This window comes from Saimiri boliviensis, chromosome 13, assembly GCF_048565385.1.
Source record: "Saimiri boliviensis isolate mSaiBol1 chromosome 13, mSaiBol1.pri, whole genome shotgun sequence".
Classification (NCBI taxonomy): domain Eukaryota; kingdom Metazoa; phylum Chordata; class Mammalia; order Primates; family Cebidae; genus Saimiri; species Saimiri boliviensis.
In genome coordinates this window covers 112,707,339-112,727,630 of record NC_133461.1, presented here as the reverse complement: position 1 = coordinate 112,727,630, position 20,292 = coordinate 112,707,339, and the positions used below count along the sequence as shown (strand labels likewise).

At 47.5% G+C, this 20,292-nt stretch overlaps 1 protein-coding gene across 7 annotated transcripts in view; it reads left to right on the top strand.

Annotated features, from left to right (window-relative positions):
- Positions 1-20,292, top strand: part of DLGAP2 (DLG associated protein 2) — an 868,686-nt gene that overhangs the window by 481,903 nt on the left and 366,491 nt on the right. For all 7 annotated transcript variants that reach the window (XM_074384215.1, XM_074384216.1, XM_074384214.1 and 4 more), the window contains one exon: positions 6,324-6,356. In XM_074384215.1, coding sequence (XP_074240316.1) covers positions 6,324-6,356 — 33 coding nt within the window. The remainder of the gene's footprint in view (positions 1-6,323; positions 6,357-20,292) is intronic.

Sequence of the window (20,292 nt, the reverse complement as noted above, 5' to 3'; positions counted from 1 at the left end):
ACTTATCTATTTTTGAGGCAGGGTCTCTCTCTGTCCCCAGGCTGGAGTACACTGGTGTACTGTGGCTCACTGCAGCCTCAAACTCTTGGGCCTAGGTGCTGCCACCGCGACCTTCCCAAGTGCTGGGATCACAGGCACAACCCACTGTGTCTGGCTGAACTGCAGCTTAAGTGTCACTCAGTGGACGATTGGTGGACTTTTTGGCCTCTGTCAAGTCACATTGGAATGCAGTCATGGTGGAATGCCGTCAGTGTGGACTAGAGGCACATTGTCATGGGGTCATTGCCATGCAGTCCTGTTGCCACACAGTCATGTGATATAATCGTGTTATTGTTACACAGTCGTACTGCCAGAGTCCAGTACCTCATAGTCATATTTTCCTGCAATCGTGTTGTCATGGGAGTGTGTGAGCGCATGTTCATGTTGTCACATTTGTCATGTGGTCACATTGCTATGTAGTCATGTTGTGATCATAGAGACATGGAATCCTGTCATACAGCCACGTGGCCATATTGTCATACAGCCACGTGATCATGGATGTGGAATCCTGTCTTACAGCCACGTGGTCATGTTGTCATACAGCCATGTGATCATGGAGACGTGGAATCCTGTCATACAGCCACGTGGCCATGTTGTCATACAGCCATGTGATCATGGAAACGTGGAATCCTGTCATACAGCCACGTGGCCATGTTGTCATACAGCCATGTGATCATGGAGACGTGGAATCCTGTCATACAGCCACGTGGCCATGTTGTCATACAGCCATGTGGTCATGGAGATATGGAATCCTGTCATACAGCCCTGTGGCCTTGTTGGCATACAGCCATGTGATCATGGAGACGTGGAATCCTGTCATACAGCCATGTGATCATGGAGATGTGGAATCCTGTCATACAGCCACATGGCCATGTTGTCATACAGCCATGTGGTCATGGAGATGTGGAATCCTGTCATACAGCCCTGTGGCCTTGTTGGCATACAGCCATGTGATCATGGAGACGTGGAATCCTGTCATACAGCCACGTGGGCTTGTTGTCATACAGCCATGTGGTCATGGAGACACGGAATCCTGTCATACAGCCATGTGGCCATGTTGGCATACAGCCATGTGGTCATCTCACCCTAGGGCCATGATTTCCCATAGTGATGTCACATTAGCACACTGTTGCATGGCCTTGTAGGCATGCTGGATATTCTTGCATCATGTTGTCTCAGGGTCATGTGTCCTATAGCCACGTCACATTATTATGTGGTCATGCTGTTGTGTTGTCACATGGGCCTATTGTGTTTACACAGTCATGTTGTCCTGGGTCGTGGTGTCATAGTCATGTCCTTACACTGTCATGCTGTCATGTTGTCACATGGGCCTGTTGTGTTCTCACAGTCATGGGGTCACAGTCAAATCCTCACACTGTCCCACTGTTGTGTTTTCACCTGGGCCTGTTGTGTTGTCTCAGTCATGTTGTTACACTGTCATATTGTCATGTGGCCTGTTGTGTTTTCAGTCATGGTGTCCTGGGTCATGGTGTCACAGTCACATCATTACACTGTCATGTTGTCACGTGGGCCTGTTGTGTTCTCATAGTCATGGTGTCCTGGGTCATGATGTCAAAGTCACGTCCTCACACTGTGACACTGTCGTGTTGTCACATGGGCCTGTTGTGTTCTCACAGTCATGGTGCCCTAGGTCATGGGGTCACAGTCACATCATTACACTGTCATGTTGTCACGTGGGCCTGTTGTGTTCTCACAGTCATGGTGTCCTGGGTCATGGGGTCACAGGGCTCTGTTATATCAAGTGCTTGCACGGTGAGAGCCTGTTCACACAGTCCGGACAAAGGGTCCTAGTTTTGTACTTGGTGCTGTGTGAGAAGCACTGGCGAGGCTGCCAGGTGCCACGGCTGGGCAATATCTGTGGCAGCCTGCCAGGCCTGCTGTCATCTAGAGCTCCCATTGGAGCTGGACACGGTGCCTCTAGGTGGCTGCTGACTCGGAGCCTTTCTTGATGAGCACAGCAGAACACCCTGCCATGTGCTCTAAGACCTGGAAGAGGAAAGGCGTCGGTGGTTTTTTCTCCCCCTCTCTTGGTCACCGTCGCAGCTGGAGGGAGGCGGAGGAGGACAGCGGATGGGGGAGGCAGCAAATGAGTGCAGTTGTCACAGCAGCCAGATGCTGGGCCTCGCGTCTAGGCACCCCCACGGGCCTTCCAGCGCCAGCCCTCCTCCCGCTGCTCCTTCGCTGCCACCACGGCCCACAGCAAAGGCCGCCCACCCCCGGGCCTGTGCCCACCTGGTTTCCTGTAGAAGGAGCAGGGATACTCTTGGCATCACGGCTGGGTTGGAACCAGCTTCAGGAAAGCTATGCCCGTCCCCGGCAACGCTGAGCTCGGCCTTGCCCTGAGGAGCTCTGGCCGAGGGTCCAGGCCGTGTCCACCACGTGTGGCTGCAGCGGCTGGAGGGTCCCGTGTGTGCTGTTTCTTCCCGGGGCTCCAGGAGAGCTGCAGTCCTCCTTAATCTCCCGGTCCTCCGCTGCTGCTGTGCACCCCTCCCCGGTTGGTGGCAGGAGGGAGGACAGATGCTGTGGAGGCCGCCACCACGCAGAATCCTGAGAGATTGAGCGCTTGGTTCACAGAGCTCAAAGCTGCCACTCCAAAAATATGTGCATAGTTTTAGAATGGCCTCTGTAAATAAAATGCCTTATGCAATTTACACAGAAAATGCTGCAGGTTCCTCTTTTCTGGGAGATTAAAATAAAGTGCATACCTTGTGCCGGAAGACACCAGCAGGCTTGTGCTGTCCACATCTGCAGCTTGGGGAAGGAGCCGGTCCTCTTGGGGGCTGTGCGTGCTGCAGGGACAGCGTCACACACACAGCATCGTCAGGCAGATTTTTCCATCTGTGTCCATCAGCATAGATCAGTGTGGTCTTCTTCTAATTTAAATGAGACTGCGCTAATGATGATGAATCCACAGTGTATGGAGTTTAATTCTCTGTATTGTGAATATTTTCTTAATGGGTGTTACTTGGGGAAGAATCCTTGGAAAAGGTCCTTGATGCTGTTAGTGAGCCTGCTATGTTTTCAGCTTGCTGGGTGATTTTAAGCACGTGTGACCTGTGTTGAAGATGAACTCTGCGGGGAAAGCCTTGAATCTTGGTCAGATTCGATGTACATTTTGGTTCACGTTGAGCGGGAGGTGCAGAACCAAAGTCCCTGATCCACGTCTGAGTGAGCCACCCCGTGAGGCTTCCAGTCCCTCCCAGGGTCCTGGAGCAGGAGGCAGCCATGGCCGGGGGCCGAGCTGGACCCAGTGTGCCTCGTGGGTCTCAGTCGGCCTCTCCCTTCCCTGAAATCAGTGCCTCCATGGGTACCATAGTGAAGTCAGCGTCTGCCTTGCCCTGGGGGTACCCTGGGCTCATCCAGGACTCCACTCTCTCCCTGGCATGTGGCCTCTGATGGGGCCACCAAAGCCTCGTGGTCTCCTCCACATGGGAGGCCAGAGCAGAACCCACAGTTCCTGACATGTGTGTTCACTCTGTGTTCCTGGGTGTCCTGCCAAGGTCTCGGCGGTCACATTTAGAAACTTCTCGATTAAATAAGACAAAGTGGGCTCTTATGTCGTGGGACTCCCCAGAGCCTCTGGTTTGGGAGTGATTCTCATGAAGTTACCATGGAGGGTAGTCATCGGCACATTTCCGTTTGGTTTGGGGAAAATAAAGGGATCTGTGGCCTAAGATGGCTTTTCGCATCTTGATTCTAAAACAGGCTTTCAGGACCTCTTGCTCTTATTTAAAGCAGTTTTTTTTTCTGTATGACTCAGTGGCTTCTTTCCCGGGAGACTCCTGCCTTAGTTCTTCTCAGGAAGAGGGGAGAAACCCCAATGGGGATTCCGGAGGCGGAGTGTGCAGAATTGTTTCCTTCTGGTTTCCAGCTTCCCTGGTCCGTGCAGTTCACTCCAGCAAAGCCTGGTCCTGGCAGCACACTGCACGCCTGCAAAGCCCACTCCTGGCCCTTCCTCCGTGGCCTCACTCCCAGGCCGTCTCATCCAGCCTCTCCTGCCCGGCAGTGTGTGTGTGCATAGGGGCCCAGTCGTGCCCGCGCCTCCTGCAGCTGGATGCCAGTACGGGGAGTCTCGCCCTAGAACCTGAAGGGAAACTGAGTCACGAGGCCTTCCATTCCCACGCAAGAGGCCCTCCGTTCCCACTTTCTGCAGAATGTTTGAAGGGGTGGTGCCTGTGTTTCCGGGTTAACTAAACCTGAAGTCTGCTTCAGTGATGGCAGTGATGGGACGGCCCCAGCCTGTGCTGGCTGCCCGTGTGCCCTCGGTGACAGGAGCCCCTTCATCCTCCACAGGCTTTGTTGGTGGTGGTGGCCAGGACGGAGGTGGCCCTGTGTGTGGACCAGTACCTGGCCCATTGCTCTCACACAGAGCCACGTGGCCCTGGGCCCAGGGCTCCTGTGTCCAAGGGCTGCTCCTTGAGGTCTTCCCTGCAGCCCCCAAAGGCTTCTCTCCCCTCCGCTCCACCAGTGCCCCTGAAGGCAGCTGCGGCCAGAAGCGTCTGCTTGAGGAGTGTGGCTCTGCCTCCCTCAAGTCTGGAGAGCTCAGTCAGTCAGTTTTTTGTTTTTGTTTCTTTTTTTTTTTTGAGACGGAGTTTCGCTCTTGTTACCCAGGCTGGAGTCCAATGGCACAATCTTGGCTTACCACAACCTCCGCCTTCTGGGTTCATGCAATTCTCCTGACTCAGCCTCCCGAGTAGCTAAACCCTGTCTCTACTAAAAATATAGTCACAGTTTTAAATGACGGTTCATATTCTTTTCTTTCCACCAGAACCCTCTCCCACTCTCCCACAGAGCCAGACCTGCCACAAACACATGGGCCCTGTGTGGGCTCCGTCCCCGCCCACCCAGCCCAGCCACCAAGGTGACCTTCCAAAGGAACCATGAGACCCTGTGAGGCTCTGCCCCAAAAACCACTTTTGCTTCCTAACTTTTATTTTGAAAACCTCAACCCCTTTTGCGACTTTCTGTTCCCTCCTGAACGCCCTCCACTCACCTCCCCGCCTCCCCGCCTCCTTTGTGCCCTTCCTGGGACGCGTGTGCTCCCTCCCCAGATTCCCATTTAACATCCTGCTTGTCCTTCGGGGTTCAGCCCCCATGGCATCACGTGGCATCTCCTCTGTAGGCCCAGCTGTCACCTGGATGGCAGAGGGTGCATCTCTGTGGCTGGCATCGAGGAGTTGGTGTCTTCCAGGGGGCCCGTGCAGGCATCACTATCCCCATGGCCTTGATAGCTGACACATGTACTCCTTCACCCCTCCCACCCCTGTGGCCTCAGGAGCCTCGACACTGGGTCAGGGCTCAGGGGTTAGGTCGCCTGCCCACAAGTTCTCAGGAGAGTGGATGGTAGCTGGCTTTGAACCCAGGCCTAGCTGGCCTCCAAGTCTGAATTCTTCCCCACCAAGCCCTGTGCCTGTGCTGATGATACGCTTGCTACAGCTCTCCTGTGTGAGGATGAATTGTAAATGCTGTGCTCCCAAAGCATCTGTGTCTGTCCTACAGACAGAGCCAGATTCACAGTCACTCGTGGACCTTCTTAAAGAGGACTCAGTCAGTACCCATGGATTCCAGAGTTTTCCTGAAATCTAAAATACCCTTTTGCTCATAAATTTTGTGCCTGAAAGGAGACGTAATAGCTGTGGCCGAAGTGGAGGTTTCAGTATTGAAATTGTGATAAAATGTGCCATCGTCGTTTCATCTAAGTGATTTGTGTTTAGCCATATACAATTAAGAAAGTATGTTTGCTGTGTGCATATGACAGAGAGGTCATTGTTACCAAACTCTCACTCCTAAGTGGGAGCTGAACAGGGAGAACACGTGGACACAGGGAGGGGAGCATCACACACCAGGGCCTGCTGCGGGGTGGGGAGCAAGGGGAGGGAGAGCATTAGGACAAATACCTAATGCATGCGGGGGTCCAACCCAGGTGATACCTTGGTAGGTGCAGCGAACCACCATGGCACACGTATACCCATGTCACAAACCTGCACATCCTGCACACGCATCTCAGAACTTAAAATTTAGAACATTTTTTAAATTCTCAAAAATAAAAATAAAATTGTAAAACACGTGCCAAGGGTAGTTGTTAAAATAGCAGTTGCTGGCGTGCAGGGTCAGAGCCGGCTCTGTTCATGGAGGAGCCACCGGCACAGCCTGGCTGCATCATCTCAAAGTTACAGTTGTGTTGTTGCTGCGGCTGCTGTTGATCTTTTAACTGCTCGGTGGAGACCCCTGGTGTAACAGCTTCTCTCTGTCTCTGTTTTCAGAGTCGCAGTGCACGCTCTGCGGGGAGCCGGAAGGTGAGTACCTGACATGCTGCCTGGGGTGGGCGGGGCCGCGCGGCTCACAGACGTGTGGCTGGCGACAGTCTGGCGTGAAGCGTGTTGGAGAGAACCCTGGATGTAGAGGACGTGTTCTGTGTGCCGTTTGATACGAACGTGAATAACGTAATTGAAGCAAAGGGCAGGGTGGGCGTTAGGAATGAGCAGCTCATCTGTGAAGAATTGGCATTACCATCAAACTGAGATATTTTCTTCATTATTGTTTTGTTCTGGGTTGATCAGAGCCAGTAAGCCACGGGCTGAGTGGGGCTGCGGAGCCCTTCCTGGCAGCGGGCGGCTCAGCCCGAGAGTGTGAGGGGTCTTTGCTGTGGCGAGTGGTGGTCGCCAGTTGTGTCATTGTTTAACTTTCAGCCCAAGTCTCATGTTTAGAGCACACAGCAAAGTGGGGCTCCTGGCCTGTGATTTGCTGACTGTGTTAGGAATTAGTGACAGCAGCATTTATGTGATATTTTCCAATGGTCTAATTAGAGAGAATAAGGAGAATGTATGAACACCTGACCCTGTTCATGGGGCTCTGAATTAACCAGCGCTTTGATTTCGAGGTCGGCTTTCAGTAGAAAGAGGCCAGCTGGCTGGAAAACGAGTCAGCCTCAGGAACTGGGATGCAGCCAACCCCAGGAACATGCCTTTGGGGCAGGGCCCAGCCCAGTTCTGCTCCCACCTGGTGAGAGGATGCCGAAAGGGAAAGGCTTCTGTATACTCAGGGCCTCAGAAGCTCAGTCACGTCCCGTGGAAAGGCTCTTACCCACAAGTTAAAAAAAGACAAAGTGAATACAGGGTTAACTTGGAACTTCTATCAAAGACTCAGTTTCCATCATTTGGTGGTTAGTAGATGCGTGACAAAGTTTTGAAACCTCTTTCTACGTCATTCAGTAGGCATACAATGCATAGATGTGTCCATGGGAAAGTTAGTGACTGCATTTTAAAATCTTAAGCTTCAGTTTTATCCAAAACATCAGACGTTGGACCCCTGGCATTTCCAGAGTCAAAAGTAATGTGACGGTGTAGAATCAGGCAGGTGGCAGCTGTTCCTGGGTGGAGCTTGGGATGCTGGTCTGGGTGTGGCACTGGCCGCCTGTGGTGGGGAAGCTGTGGGTCCTTCTCCTGCAGACACCCAGGCTGCTGTGGAGGCTGATGAAATTCTCCAGTCTGTCTGTGGGCGCGTGAGTTCTGTTATTTCTCATCATTGTAACTTCCTTGCCGTTCCCACCATGGAATGGTGTATCATGCTTTGCCTTTCCCCCAGGCCCACATCCAGGGTTTTCAGCGTGTGAGAGAAATTGTGAGATATAAAACCTTGTATACAGTGGCTTAAACACATGCACACGCTTTTCATCACCTTGTTTCTAACAACACATGTCTGCCTCTGCCAAGGACAGTGGCCATGTGGGGTGTGTTTCGTGGTCACGTGCCACTTAGTGCTGCCATGGAAAAAAGAGCTTGGTCCCAATACATCAGAATCAATCCTGTTTCAGGCGAGGGTTTGGACTGAAGGAAGGCTGGTAGATCCGCCCGGAGTCCTGGCTCAGGGATGTATATTGGATGATTTCTGGGAACATCCGAGGTCATGGGATTGACTCTAGAAGGGACCCTGGCTCTTCCAGGCTGCTCTCAGACTACCATAATTGTCTGCGATGTGGGGCAGTGGGCTGTTCACTGGGGGCACTCCAGCCCAGGTCCGTGGCTTCTTAGGTCTAGCACCATCAGATGGACGTCAGACCAGAGCACGCAGCCAGACAGTCCCAGGGCACCTCGCCTGATCACTGTGGGGTCCTGGACAATCCCAGGGCACCTCCCCTGGTCACCACGGGGTCTGGACAATCCCAGGGCACCTCCCCTGGTCACCACGGGGTCCTGGACAATCCCAGGGCACCTCCCCTGGTCACCACAGGGTCCGGACAATCCCAGGGCACCTCCCCTGGTCACCACTGGGTCCAGACAATCCCAGGGCACCTCCCCTGGTCACCACAGGGTCCCGACAATCCCAGGGCACCTCCTCTGGTCACCATGGGGTCCTGGCCAATCCCAGGGGCACGTCCCCTGGTCGCCACATGGTCCGGGACAGCCAATCCTGGGGCACCTCCCCTGTCACCTGCATTTGCTGGGCCTCCACATCGCACATCCTGTCCGCTCACAGCGAATGTGTGACAGTGGCGTGAGAAGGTAAGAAACACCTGGGCTGCTGCTCTCCAGGACAGGTCAGCTTCCAGATGTTTAAGACCAGACAGACTCACTCCAATGAGAACAGTGCCCATCCGGCCAAGGGTGGGGTGGAGGCAGGCTGGGCACTGGGGGTCGGGGCTCGCTGCTCTAGGCCTGCCCCTCCCCACTGGGGTGCGGTTCTCTGAAGCTGCCCAGGGCTTTCAGATGTGCAAGTGAGGTTTCTCCAGATCAGGGAGGAGGAGGTGCTCACAGTCTCAGCTGTGCTTGAGTTTCCCAAAGCGCTGACATATGAATATTCATACATTTTTAAAATCATTTAAGTAATTAGTCTAAGTGAGAGCTGGCTGGGCACAGAAAGTGAATCTGAAATCAGCCTGTTTGTTTGGTGATTTCTTCGGCAGCTTCTGTGAGTTAACTCATAAATGTCGTGGCACAGAAATGACCAGCCACAGGCTGGCGGCAGCGCGTGCGGCTTGGAGGTGGGTGTACAGCCTCAATACATCCAGAAGGTTGAGGCACCACCTCATTTAGCTTCTCTCTTTCTTGTCAGAAAGCTGTTAATAGCCTGCCACAGCTAAGCCAGTGAAGTGGGAGATACCTATTTGCATTTTAACGATGAGTTCTTTTGGTGAGAGCTAGTTCTTGGGATACAGATTGAATAATTAGCCTTGTGGCAGATGATAATATCTGTCAAAGCCCCGCGACCAGAGACAGAGTTTACAAGATGCTGGAGACCTTAGAATTCTACAGTTGGGGGATCTCTATAATGGTGGCCTGTTTTTCAGAGAAATTAAAATTTTAATTGTTTATAAAATGTAGATCATGATCTCAATATGCAAATTACTTACATGTTCTGTATTGCAAGGTTTTGAAACTTGTAGGACTATGTTTTCATGAGATAAAAATATTTAACAGATTGATTGTTATTCATTGATACCTTTCTTCCATTCAGCAATATACAGACAGCCCAACTCTAAACCCTTCAAATGCACCATGGTGTGAACATGGAGACGCGTTTTGGTTAACAGGGGTCTCCATGCCATTCACTGGAGTGTAGTTTCTGCAGGGAGACCTCTAATAATAACAATAATAATAAATTTACTAAGAATAATCTCAGTTGTCATAATAATTTGCCAATTGAATACTAAGACTGTCTTAATGTGTATAATTTTCTTTCTTTTTTTTTTTTTTTTTTGAGATTGAGTTTTACTCTTGTTACCCAGGCTGGAGTGCAATGTCACAATCTCCGCTCAATGCAACTTCTGCCTCCTGGGTTCAAGCAATTCTCCTGCCTCAGCCTCCTGAGTAGCTGGGATTACAGACATGTACCACCACGCCCATCTAATTTTGTATTTTAGTAGAGATTTGGTGTCTGCGTGTTGGTCCAGCTGTCTCCAACTCCTGATCTCAGGTGATCTACCTGCCTTGGCCTCCCAAAGTGCTGGAATTACAGGCATGAGCCACCACACCCAGCCTCAGTTTGTATAATTTTCTTAGTGATTCCTGTTACCTTTTAGGTAAAGGCAGTAAGCAGATACTATGTAACAATAAGAGGGCCTGCTGGTTTATGATGACATAGCAAAAATCCATGTATGGTGTAATCTGTCAATTTAATATAGGACAGTAATTTAAGACTACATGATTCTTTTTAAACTTTATTGACAGATGCATGATACCACTTGCTTTTCAATAATAACATAGGAAAAATTATGGACATTGGGTGGGTCCACAGATGTCAGTTCATGAATTTGTCTGTTGGTTTATGTTTTTATGACTTGATTTGTCACCATAGCAAATAGATTTTCCAATGTGGGAAGACAGATAATGATGCCCAGCAGGGCTGCGCAAATGCGTCAGAAATCCACTGCAATGTAATAGCAATGTCTCAGAGCTGTGTCGTTTGCCCCCATTAAAACTAAGAAACAGAATAAGCTATTAATATTATTATAGAAACGCGGCATGAGAGAACGCTACAAAAATGTTGGGATACATTGACATGGAAGATGCTTTAGCAATAGAGGCCTTAAGATGGGAGCTTTAAGAAGCCATAGATGATTTGTGATGGCAGAAATATAGAGTGGATTGTTTGAGTAATGTAGAAATTCCAGTCCAAAAGCAAAATTCAAGTCTTAAAAAGTATCTAAGTAGTTTAAGGTAAGAGATTTTCTTTCTAAATCTGTTTTCATTTTTGTTTTTACTTTGTTTATTGGAAAGCACAGTCTGCATGCTGCCCTTGGAATTCTGGGAAGACACATAGAAGCTCACATTTTATCACAACCAAGAGGGATCCAGAACACCTCTTCTCCATCACTCACAGTCAAGATAGTGGGGAAGTTTAGCATTAAGTAATATTTTCCCCATAAGTGACTGAAAACATTGCAGTCTCCTGAGTGGTTTTTTGTTTTTAACCTTAATTGAATTTGTGTCTTTTTGACGTTTTAAGACCTCCTAACAATTCTGGGGACAAAAAATGATAGTGCTGCTTCTTGAAAACTGGACATTGAAGGGCTTAGAAAGCACCCGCAGCCCTGTTTCCTGCTCTGTGGAGAGGAAGATCACCATCTTTTCAGAGAGAGCTGCCACTCTGTTTCTCTGAGACCATACCTATTTAGTTGAATCCTTGTTTAAAAATGATCTTTTCCGATTGCTATTTGTGTTTTTTTAGTGATTATTGTTGCTTAAGAACTAAAAAGTTCAACTAATATTTGAAGGAAAACAGACTGAGCTCCAGCCAGTCTGTCTTCTAGGACCTTAACATGGTTAGGGTTTTTAGAAATCAGAAAACAGTCTCTAGGGTAAGAGAGAGAATACCGCTTCTTGGGTGCCCCCGATGGAAGACTGAGTTGAGCCCTGTCCCGTGCCCACTAAGAATAAATAAAATGCTCTACAATATGTAACAAAATTTGTTTCAGTGCATAGTTGAGCTTGGATGAAAACAAAAGAAAGGGATCCCCTGAGCCCCAAGAACTTAAAAGGAATTCCAACCAGGGGATCAGCACGATTTCCAGCAGTGACTCCTGAGATGCAGTCCCAGAAAGGGGCCTGACATCAAGCTGGGGTTGTGTTCTGTGCTCTGTGAGGCAGGGGTGGTAGAAACGCTGGGACTGAGCCTCTCAAATCAAACCCAGACACTCACCCAGCTTCCCCATTTGTGAGAAAATAACTGGAAAAACATGCCTGGGAAAGTGTGGAGGAAGCTCATCACATGCCCAGGGCCATGGGTAGGATATAAAGCTACTAATGAGAAACACACCCTCCGGGTATGGATCTGAGATCTGCATTTCGACTACCTGTGTGTTGCAGAAGGACCACATGGTAAAATTCATGTGAAAATCATTCCAACATCAGTTATGATTCTGTCAGAACCTAAGGGCTCTGGCAGAATTGAAACCACAACAGAATGAAACTACGCAGAATGTGCACAGAATTCTTGACAGCATAGGGGTCAAAGGACTTCTCCACTATCAAATAGTACCCACTTTAGACAAATACACAGAAAAGATTATAACTCATATAAAGAAGGTTTAAGGAAGTTTTATGGTTTGGCTGTGTCCCCATCCAAATCTCATCTTGAATTGTCGCTCCCATAATCCTCATGTACCATCTGAGAGACGCAGTGGGAAGTTACTGAATCATGGGGGTGAGTCTTCCCTGTGCTGTTCTCATGATAGTGAGTAAGTCTCACAAGATGTGGTGGTTTTATAGAAGGCATTTCCCCTGTACGCACTCTCTTGCCTGCCGCCATGTAAGACGTGCCTTTGTTCTTCCTTTGCCTTCTGCCACGATTGTGAAGCCTCCCCAGCCAAGTGGAACTCTGAGTCTGCTGAACCTCTTTTCATAAATAAATTACCCAGTCTTGAATATTTCTTCATAGCAGTATAAAAATGGACTAATACAGGGAGTAAGAAGACACAACAGGAGAATGAACATTCAAAGCCCTAGAAATTATGGACTGCTTCAATATTGGATACATTTTACAATTATTAAATAGATTTTTAAAAGAAACAGGAACCTTCATGTAAGAAGTATTTATATTGAGGAAAGAAAGATACAAAAACAAACAGAATATATGGAAACAAGAATTGACCACTATGTGGATACAGTATTATAAAGTAGATTAGACAGAGCTGAAAAGAGAATTGCCAAACTGGAAACTAGATATTAGGATATTACCTAGAACTTTGCAAAAAAGTACAAGGGGAAATGTAAATGAAGAATTAAGTTGCATGGAAGATGGCTTGAGAAACACAAACACATGTCTGGAATTAAATGAGAAATGAAAAAGGGTGGGGAGAAAGGAAAAGCAGTATTAGTCAAAGAAATAAAGGCCAGAATTTTCCTAGAACCAAAGACATGTGTTGAACTTCTGATCTAAAGACTCCTAAGACTGAAGCCAGACAAATACAGACACTCTAAATGCCTTCTAAAGTGAAACCACAGAGTAGGAGACAAAGAATTTTCAATAAAGCCAGAGAGAATAGACAGATGTACTTGATTTTCAGGAGACTTTCTGTAGTCAATATTGATGCCAGATGACATTGGAATAATGTCTAAGAATTTCTGAGACAGTAAAGAGAGTGAAGAAAATGCAAAATATTTAATGTAAAGGTGAATGGAAGAGGAGACGGGAGGGGAGAGAAGAAGACTCAGACAACACAAAGCATGGGGTGGGGTGACTCTGGTATTTTTATAGGTAGAATCATTGTTTAATGATAAAAGGAATCTGCTTCAAGAAGCTGTAAGAACCATTTACTTTAGAATAGACTCAAAATATGCAAAAAATAATTACAAGGAGAAACCAACAAATGAAAAATTATGACAGCAGACACCCTTGTCTAAGGACAAAGAACCTCACTGAAGCAAAAGCAGACAAACTCTGAAAGGGGTTTCCCTGGCCCCCAGCATTCCCAACAGGGGTGCTGTCTGCTGTCTGCCAAAAGAGTTCTTGCCAAGTTTGCAAAGTTTAATTTTTTGCTTGACTTCAGTCCTTTTATACTTTTGGCTTAAGTGGCATTTTAGCAAGCACTTATCCAAACAGCCATGCTTTTATTGGAAATATTTGCAGGACCCTTCTGGTCTCCAGATGAGCACAGATTCACCTGGGTGATATTCTCTTTGTGGATCAAGATGTGGAGCAGGAAGCAGCATCTCTGCTCTCTCTTCCTGGGGTCCTCAGAAGCTCCAAGAATCTCTTTCCCCATCACCCTGATCTTTATGGTCAGCCATAAATATTACCAAAGCATAAGTCAGATCATATCATTTCCTTCCTCAAATGTTGTCAGTTCTCGTCTGTTGGATAAATTCCACATTCATAATCTTGCCCTACTGGTCTGTCCATCGGTATTTGACCACATATGAAATAGGCACCCTCTGTTCCAGTCACCACATACTGACCTACGGCCCCGTGAGTGCACCCGGGACTTTGAAGGCTTTACGGTAAAAGCTGGATACAGTGGGAGGGAGGAGGGGTATTGAGTGCCATCCGCGTGTGTGGGTAGGTGTTTGTGTGTGTATTTTATGAACAGAGCGAAAGCTGTCGAGGAATACTTTAGAATACATGCCCGTCCCCACTGTGTGTGCAGCTTCTGCCAGGATAACGAGTGGTTTCCTCATTAATTCCTTACCCCAGCACAAGTTGCACCCACAGTGGGGAGAGGAGATATGTAATAGTTTGCATTAAAAATAGAAAGGTCAGCCGGGCATGGTGGCTCACGCCTGTGAGATCACCATTGCACTCCAGCCTGGGAGACAGAGTGAAATTCTGGCTCTAAATAAATAAATGAATAGGTCTAGGAAGGGACCTCCAGGGTCAGCTCTGATGAGACCTGCACAGCCTTCCTGTTGCCGGCCCCCTCTGTAGCAGGCTGTTGGGCTTCCTTTGACATCCCTTCCCTTTCTCTCCTCTGCAGGTGTCTGTTGGGTCCAGGGTCAGCTCTGATGAGACCTGCACAGCCTTCCTGTCGCTGGCCCCCTCTGTAGCAGGCTGTTGGGCTTCCTTTGACATCCCTTCCCTTTCTCTCCTCTGCAGGTGTCTGTTGGGGCATAATGTGAGTCCCGTGCTGAGCTCAGGGCTGGTTCTGTGGGCACTCGGAGCATGGGACCTATCTTTGTTTTTTCTGTCTCTACACCTCCAGCACACCCACCATAGTCCTCTGCATTTCATAGCTGTGTTGTTTGGAATCAAATGCATAAAGCTGGCTTAATGGATGTCTGGTCTTATTACCAATATAAATACTGCATTTAGAATCAGAGGTGAAGCCACAGCTATTAAATATGATAAGAGAGAGTGAAACGGGGATGAATTGTGCATACCATCTGGAGTCTGAGAACATGACAATCACGTGTTTATGCAGAATGATATAAAATTCACAAAGAAACCCTAATTTGCAAATTTTGTTCTTTTTAAGAAATAATATCCAATATCAAAGGTTCAGGCATTCTGGCATTGAAACAATTTTACCTCACTGATAGGCTCAGGAATATGTAAATATTTTATATTTTTGGTCACTGGGTAATTTAAATAGCAGGCCATGGGTTTAGTGTGATTAGATAAAATACTGTCTATTTTCTTGTTGCTAAACACACCTAATTGTTGAATTTTGAAGCATGTTTGGGAGAATGAAATGCATGTAGAATATATGCAATTGAATTTTGAGGAAAATAAATATTAGAATTATTCTTAGTAATTCATAATAAGCTCATTTGCAATATAGAAAAATTGGCTTAGGAGAGAAATTTAATGTGGGATTCGAGTCTGACAGCTGTCTTCTGTGCTAGAGTGTTGCCATCACAAAAGCAAGACCTTTTAAAATTAGAAAGTCATTCGTGCCATCTCACAATAGACATAAAATGCCCTTAATTAAACGTCTTTCTGTTGATCTCCTGAGAGTCAAGTATCCTTACGAGAATTCTTAGGATCTTCCTGAGCTCCAGGAATATAAAGATGTTGAGTGGTTATTAGATTTCCTGAGAGTTACATTTCTCTGCAGAAGTCACATTATCTCAACTGACTGCTTGTTTCTTTAAAAATTTTTTAAAGTTTCCTCATCATGCACCTCATGTTGCACACTGAAATGTGAGCATTGCTCTGGGGGTCTCACTCTGACATGGCAGGGGCCAAGACATTTTCAAAGACAAAGAAGCTTCTATACGATTTAGACCTTCAGACTAAGTTGGCATTGTGACGGAATGACGTGTCCAGAGCCAACAGCAGCGGGGCCGCGGCTGTCTCTGCAGCTGACTGTGCAGACAGCTCAGCTGTGGCCCTTGGTCTGCGATGAACCTTGCAGGGAGATCAGAGACAAGGAGCAGAATTCCCTGATGAACTAGTGGGGCATACAGATGTGAATGTCATCAAGTCTAAATATTCTGGGCTCCTAAGCACCTGTGTGCTGGCTCACCCCTTCTGTTGGTGGACCCGTCTGCCCCTCTTCTCCAGGACATGTTCATGGCTGCTTCCTTCTTTGCCCTTCTCCTAGATTTTCTTTGTTTCCCTGCCTGCCTTTCACAGCAGTAAAGGAATCCCAGGACACTGTGCTGGGTGCCGGAAGGAGCCAGAGGGTGTTCTAGCCTTCAGCTCCCAGCCTACAGATGCTCTTGGGACAGGGAGAACCTGCTAGAAAGACCATCTCTTGTAGAAGCGCATGGCCCTGTGGCTTCACAGAGCAGGTGCGGGAGCCCAGGTCACAGCCACCCACCTTCCTGTAACACCTGCTCATGGCTCTGTGACCTCACTGAGCAGGTGCAGGAGCCCAAGTCACAGCCACCCACCTTCCTGTAACACCTGCTCCAGGGCTTGTGTTTATACATTTGAGCTGAGTTTTAGAGATTCTTTGTCTATTTATGTGACTGGGAGAAGAGAGAAACCCTTCACCCTGAAACCCCCTATTGCTGTGGATATGAATCTCTAGTTGTGCATTCCTGTCTGATTGGTACCTCTAGCAGCAATGTTACCAATTATGAAGGACTGAAATTTTTGCAGCACCAACCTTTGTAAAATGACCTTGGAAGGAAAACAACCCAGAATAGAATGTGCATGCTCCCCCTCCTCCAACCAATCTTGTGATCAAATGACCCAGAACTCAAGCTGTGAACCTAGAAATCAGCAAAAAAGGCTGGCGAGGATTTTTAGATACTGATGTTGTATTTTTAAAGCTAGAGAATCACCATGGTTTAATGGGCACACCAGAAGCCCTGGAACCAAAAAGGCAAACTTGCTGGGTGACTCATTTTCTAAAAAAAAGTGAACTAAATCTTCATTTCCTCTTCATGGACTGTGAGAGGCACATGCAGAATCCTGTGTGTGGAAGAAACTGTGCATCTTGCAGCCTGTGTTTTCCCAGGGTGGGGAGTGTTTTGACAACGCCCTTCTCAACATGCAGCAGCCACTGGCCTTTCCTCATTTCCCCTTGGGGTCCTTGGTCTCTCCTGACGAAGCACACCCTCTTCCTTCTCCCTGTGGACATCTGTATTCCACTCAGAGCCCATGTCCTGCTTGACTGACCATGCCACAAAGCTCTCTCCTGTTGGCCATGGGTTGCTTTGATTTTTAAAAACCAGATAGGTCTTGTCTCAGCAAGATGGGAAGCCACGTGCAGGGCGCTGTGTTCCATCAACAGCACAGGGGAGAGAGAATGTGGGAGCATGAACCATCTGCACAGAAGGGACTCAGATCAGCAGACAAGCAACGTCTGTGGGCGTGCCAGAACAGCAGCTCTGGAAAATGTCCAGAAATAGAAGGGAAAGTAGAAGCTGTGATGTGGGCAATGGGGAGAACGGGCGTGATTGTCAGTCATCACAGCTTCATTCACTTACAGGATGCAAAAGCCTTTGTTTGACTTTAAAAATCATTTACATTGTATGTGTCCTCCATTTTCACTCCTGCCTTACGTCCAAGGTTGAATTTTTCTTAGGAGAAATGCAGGCTCCAAGTATAGCGGACAGAGTCAGGCCAAGGCGCCATGTCTTCACCTCTTTGCCATTAATTAGAAGTGGGGGCTTCTTCAGGATATAACTTTTCCCACCCTGATATTCTCATTGTAAAATTTCCTACACCTTAAAATTGTGTGTCTCTGTGTCCACAGAGTGAAGCCTCTGCTATTGGGGTCTGTTTTTTATTTTCTAAATATTCTGTATAAATTTGGTTTCCATGACTGTATGCACCGTTGACTTGTTAACTTAGTGAAACTCTGTTTCTTACTGTTAGACGTGTTGCAAAAAGGCAAATGGGAAGGAATTTTTAAAATTTCAGAATTGTAATCATGACCCATTTCCTAATATTCCAGTTCTCAAGTTCTTTCCCCACAACTTCGTGAAATCAATGGTAGTTAATTTTGGCAGATTAACCATTACCAAATTAAATGATCAAATAGTTAATTAAATCATGAACCCACAAAAAAAGAAAATGTGTGCAACAGGGGAAAATAACATAAATTAGGAGTGAAGATTAGAGCCACACAGGTTTGGTAAAAATCCAGCTTTCTCCACCCAGCACTGAGAGACCTCAAGCCAGTGTGACTTCACTGCATCTAGAGTCCTCAGCGAGGAGAGGGGAACAGGAGCCCATTTCAGTGCGATTTCGAAAATTACACTCTTTAAGCACAATGCATGGCACACAGTGAGGACGTAGTGACTTCCGTGTTTTAGTTTTATTCTGAAGACTTGACTTTGTGAACCTATTTGTTCATATGTGGATTATTTAGTTCACGTTTCTTGCCCCTAGCCCATTTATCAGGCATTATCCTGAGTGCCAAGGAAACACAGGCATGAACAAGAGAGTTATGCATCCAGAAACTGTCTAAAAAGTCAATCAATAGTTGCAGTAAAGAGTTGTAAGTACAGCAGTAGTTGTACTGTAATAGTGATGAATATTGATCTGCTGTTTTATAAAGATGGTTCCCATAAACGGTGAACCCATAGAAACAGAGCGGAATGCATGGTGTCCGCCAGGGCTCAGGGGAGAGGAACAGGACCATGCTGGCTGAAGGGTACAAACTTGTAGTCTAAGATGAATAAGTTCTGGAGATCCAATTAGAAAGATTTATCCTTTTTAATTTTTATTTATGTATTTTTTAAGAGACGGAGTCTTGCTCTGTCACCCAGGCTGGAGTGCAGTGGTGCGACCTTGGCTCACCGCAACCTCCACCTGTCAGATTCAAGTGATTCTCCAGCCTCAGCTTCCCAAGTAGCTAGGACTACAGGTGCGTGCCGACACACCCAGCTAATTTTTGTATTCTTTTAGTAGAGATGGGATTTTACTACATGTTGGTCTCAAACTCCTGACCTCAGGTGATCCACCTTCCTCAGCCTTCCAGAGTGCTGAGATTACAGGCTTGAGTGCCTGTGCTTGGCCTAGAATGATTTCATTATTCTCCATGTTCTCAAATAAAACAAAGTTAATGGAATCGCATTTTGAAAGCAATTAGAATATTATTATTTCAGGTAAAATGTAAGACAAATTGAATTTGAGTTGGTATTTCTGTAGTTAGAGACGGAAACACCAACTCGGTCTATGTGAATGAATGTATGCGACACACGGAGCAGACGCACAGTGTGCAGGGGTGTTGAGGCAGGTGCCAGGGAGTTCCCAAAAAATGAGACCTAGAGGGAAGGGAAAGTTTACATATATACAGAAGTTATATATTATAAAAGTTATATGTATAAAATGTATATTATGTATAAAAGCTTTACATATCATGTATATTTCATACCTATCTGTGTTTCATCTAAATTCTGTAACATTTTAAACTTTGTTTTATGATAGAGCCAAAGCAGCACAAACGATTCCGGCCGTGGAAAGGAACAAGCAAGGGTAAAGTGCTGGGCATGGGAGAGGCGTTTGATAGGCGGTGCGCAGGACCCTGTGGCCAGGCCGGGCCTCAGGAGCGCAGTGTGGAGGCTGAGGGTCCGCAGGACTCGGGCCAGGGCTGAATCTTCCCATCATGCTCCACGTGTCTCCATGAGCTGCAGGCCTGGAAGTCCCTCTCACTGCTACAAGCATCTGTAGAGGCTTTGGTGGCAGAAGGATGTGTAGTTTTCATCAGATTTTCATGGAGATTCATGACCACGTAAAAAGTAAAAGGAGCCGCTTCTGTGCTGTGGGTTATGGAACCTGGGAAGAAATAGCGTGTTTCCAAAGCTCTCCAGGTCCACCTCTGCCTTGCGTATCTCCAGCAAAGTCCATTTGATCCCTGGGATTGGTACTGGGCTGCTTCCTGAATTTTTACCTAAGGCCCATTCTTATGATAAAAATGAGTACATAGTAGCTGTGGATAGCTACGGAGAGCTGCCTCTGGAAGGTGTGTGTCTGAGTCGACCTGGCTGGGTTAGTCTACAGGTGAGCCCTCCCTGAAGCCACAAACACACATGTACCCCAATATCGAGTACTTGGGTGTAGAAAGAGGTGGGAGCCGTAGGAAGCCTGGGAGCCACCTGGGGTCCTCTGAGAGAGCCCTGCTGGTGACTCGAGTCCCTGCTCCAGCTGAGCATTTGCTTGGGAGCATCAGGCAAAGCTCACATCCCTAAATCACCCCAGGTCATGCAGCTGGCTGTGGAGTGGAGACTCGGGGTTCAGCTCAATCCCGAAATCACCCCAGGTCACACAGCTGGCTGTGGAGTGGAGACTCGGGGTTCAGCTCAATCCCGAAATCACCCCAGGTCACACAGCTGGCTGTGGAGTGGAGTTCAGATCCCTAAGTCACCCCAGGTAGTGCAGCTGGCTGTGGAGTAGAGA